The 3,159-nt window shown below is 44.0% G+C and overlaps 1 protein-coding gene across 1 annotated transcript in view; it reads right to left on the bottom strand.

Annotated features, from left to right (window-relative positions):
- Positions 1 to 3,159, bottom strand: part of LOC104528606 (fibulin-2) — a 14,883-nt gene that overhangs the window by 5,307 nt on the left and 6,417 nt on the right. The window contains exons 5-7 of the mRNA XM_029086123.1: positions 2,347 to 2,513; positions 1,599 to 1,715; positions 659 to 787 (exon numbers count right to left, since the gene is read on the bottom strand). Of these exons, the coding sequence (XP_028941956.1) occupies positions 659 to 787; positions 1,599 to 1,715; positions 2,347 to 2,513 (413 nt within the window). The remainder of the gene's footprint in view (positions 1 to 658; positions 788 to 1,598; positions 1,716 to 2,346; positions 2,514 to 3,159) is intronic.

The raw sequence follows: 3,159 nt of genomic DNA, 5'->3' as shown, positions 1-3,159 counted from the left end.
ATGCATGTAGAGTACTTAAATGTAATCAGTTCTTCAATCATTGGTACACCATCACTGCATCCTTTGGAAATGGGGGATTTTTACTTCAAAACCAGACAACTGAGCCCAAAATGAAAAACACCAGACACCCAGAAGACACCTCGATGATTCTGGAGGAAAGGTGTGTGTGTGGAGGGAGGACACATGTCATTTACACAGACATTTACTAATGCCAACATATTTAAGCTTAGGTGGCAGACTTCCGGATGTCCAAGTCCCACCTTTCCTCTCCCATTTTTCTGGGGCAGGAAACTGCAGCTGATAATGGAGCCACAGATTTCTACATCTGGCGCCTCTAAGAAACCAGATCACTTACTGCTGCGCCAAGGTGCACGTACAGCTCATGCCAGCAATCAAATGCCCCAATTTGAACGATGAAGTGGCTCCTTCAGGAATTCATGTAAACAATTAGCTCACATGACAGCTGAGTGGCTGCAGTACATTTTCTAAGACGGGATAAAGTTGACATTGCAGGTACCAATATTTGGCAAATACTGGCTTTTTAACAGTGGCTAATGTAAAACAATTGAGACTTGGTTGAATAACCATAATGGCTTAGATCATTCCAAGGATTAAAGCATCATGATACAATCCTTCCAGTTCCTAAACTCCTCATTACCTCGACAGGTTCTTCCGTTTGCTGCCATGGTATATCCCTGCTCAGGACAAGCACACTGATAACTACCAGGAACATTGACGCAGCGGAAAGTACAAAGAATGCCTGCACTCTGTGTGCACTCATCGATATCTGGGGAAAAAACACAATTACAAACATATGAAAACCCCAAAATACAGAAATCTGAAAAGGGAGGCTGTGGTACACAAGGAAATTCTGATCTGACACATTTACGATATATTCATAAGCAAGAATTCAACCATGAAAGTTTCACAATCCTCTAGGACAGCTGATGGTGCTTTCTGAAATGCTGAGCACAAAACTGCTCCCAAAAATACGGGCTGCAGGTAGTATGGACTCATGGAAAAGAACAGCAAGTCTAGGGCACAGCTGACTGAAAAAACTTTGTGGTACCTCTCTAATTCTTCTAGGATTGCTCTGGGGGCTTCCTTGTGCTGGGAAGAACATGGGTTTCTTCACCTTTTCTTAAACAGAGACTCTCCAAAGTATGTGCCAATATTGGTAACTCCAGGAAAACAGGTAAAACCCATCCCCTCTCCCTTCTGATCACTCTGCTCCTCATTCCCCCACCACCAGCAGAAGTCAGAGCAAGCTTTTACTCAACCGCGGCTGAGTGGAGGCTTTAATTGATGCAATGCAGGTAAACGTATCCTCCCTTTGAATTTTTCAGTCATAAGCTCTAGCCCTGTGAAACAATAACCTCACTGGTTCTACGGTCACACAAAGGTACTCCAGCCCCGAGTAGGAGCCATGAAAATAAACTGAATTTCCCAATGGCTGGAGTTACCTTTTGTAGCTTCTGCAGCAGAGTGTAACTCAGAACCATCCTTAGGCATCGCCTGCAGCTGCTAAGAGTTCAACAGCCCTGGCTGTTAAAGAGGACACCCACATTTAACGTGACCTGCCAAAGCAGCAGCCTCACCTTTACAGGAGTGACCATCTTCTGCCAGCTGGAAACCTTGCCTGCAGTAACACTGATAGGAACCGTAAACATTGGCACACTCCTGGCTGCAGGGACTCGCATCGCATTCGTTCACATCTGTATCCAAAAACAAACCCACAGACATTGCCACAGTGGTTCAGAACAGTCTCTTCCACCATGTCTTGCCTCTGAGAACAGTTACCTGATCCTTCTGGTCATAAGGATGGGCTAATTTGTCCCAAGAAGATGTTTCTGCTCCCTGGGCAGAATGCTAAGAAGCGTGAGGATGTCTGTTGCACCAGAATTCCATTTCTAGATATGCCAATTAAAACACATGCAAACATGTGTTTCAGACCTTATATGGTACAGTTGATTAAAAATATGTAATCATTGCCTTAAAAAAATGATGGAGAAATTAAATTTCCATTCAATTAAAAATCAATTTTTTCAAGTTTTATCACTACCAAGCTTCATCTTTATGAAAATTTGAATGAAAAGTCTGCTATTCTAACTTTGTTATGTTCTCCTTTTCTCTCATCTGGAAGGAAAGAAAATAACACGTGAGGGAAAGGAAGAAACAGGAGAAACTCATCAGCTCTCATCTGACAGTTTGAATATTTGACCCAATATCTGCAAATCTGAGCACACCTGAACATGGGTTTACTGTCTTTATATTTCACTTCACTCCTTCTCTAAAGTCCCTTAATTCATACTGCAATTTCTTCTTCGTGGAAAAAGTGTCCAGTACCTTCACAATGTTTCCCATCGTAAGACAAGCGGAAACCAGAAGAACAAGTGCAGTGGTAGGAGCCAGGGGTGTTCTCACACGTGTGCTGACACAGGCGGCCAGGGTAATTCCAGCACTCATTTATATCTGCCAGCAAAACAAGCAAATATACAAGCAACTTAGAAATAAAAACATCAAACAAGATGCAGGAGGATAATTGAACAAGTGTCAGAGACTGATCTGCAGAGCAGCAAACACTGCAACGTTGGGCTGTCTGACCCCATGCTCTGATTGGTGCACAGCAGTAATAAAATACAAACTGCTGTGTCATAGTCTCTTGTGAAGAAAGTTGTGAAATCTGATAAATTTCTACAGCAGCAGCAGAGTAACCCGTAAGAAAGTACTTTGCAGATGACTTTAACTGAGAACCTGTAGCCAAACCAAACCAAGGGCACCCGGTCGGAAATCACAGCACGGAGTGTCAGAGCTCTACATGGCCGGTCGCACCCAACTTTGGAGGCGATTCCATTCTCTTCTGCACTGCAGAATTAATAACTGCACGCTACAACAGTGCTCAGCAGCAGAGTAACCCGTAAGAAAGTACTTTGCAGATGACTTTAACTGAGAACCTGTAGCCAAACCAAACCAAGGGCACCCGGTCGGAAATCACAGCACGGAGTGTCAGAGCTCTACATGGCCGGTCGCACCCAACTTTGGAGGCGATTCCATTCTCTTCTGCACTGCAGAATTAATAACTGCACGCTACAACAGTGCTCAATGCTGCCTTGAGGGCCATGGCTCAATCAATCAGTCGTTCCATCTCCTGGTGCCCCT

The sequence above is a fragment of the Antrostomus carolinensis genome, unplaced genomic scaffold, assembly GCF_000700745.2.
Source record: "Antrostomus carolinensis isolate BGI_N321 unplaced genomic scaffold, ASM70074v2 scaffold18057, whole genome shotgun sequence".
NCBI lineage: Eukaryota > Metazoa > Chordata > Aves > Caprimulgiformes > Caprimulgidae > Antrostomus > Antrostomus carolinensis.
This window is presented reverse-complemented; position numbering and strand designations above follow the sequence as displayed.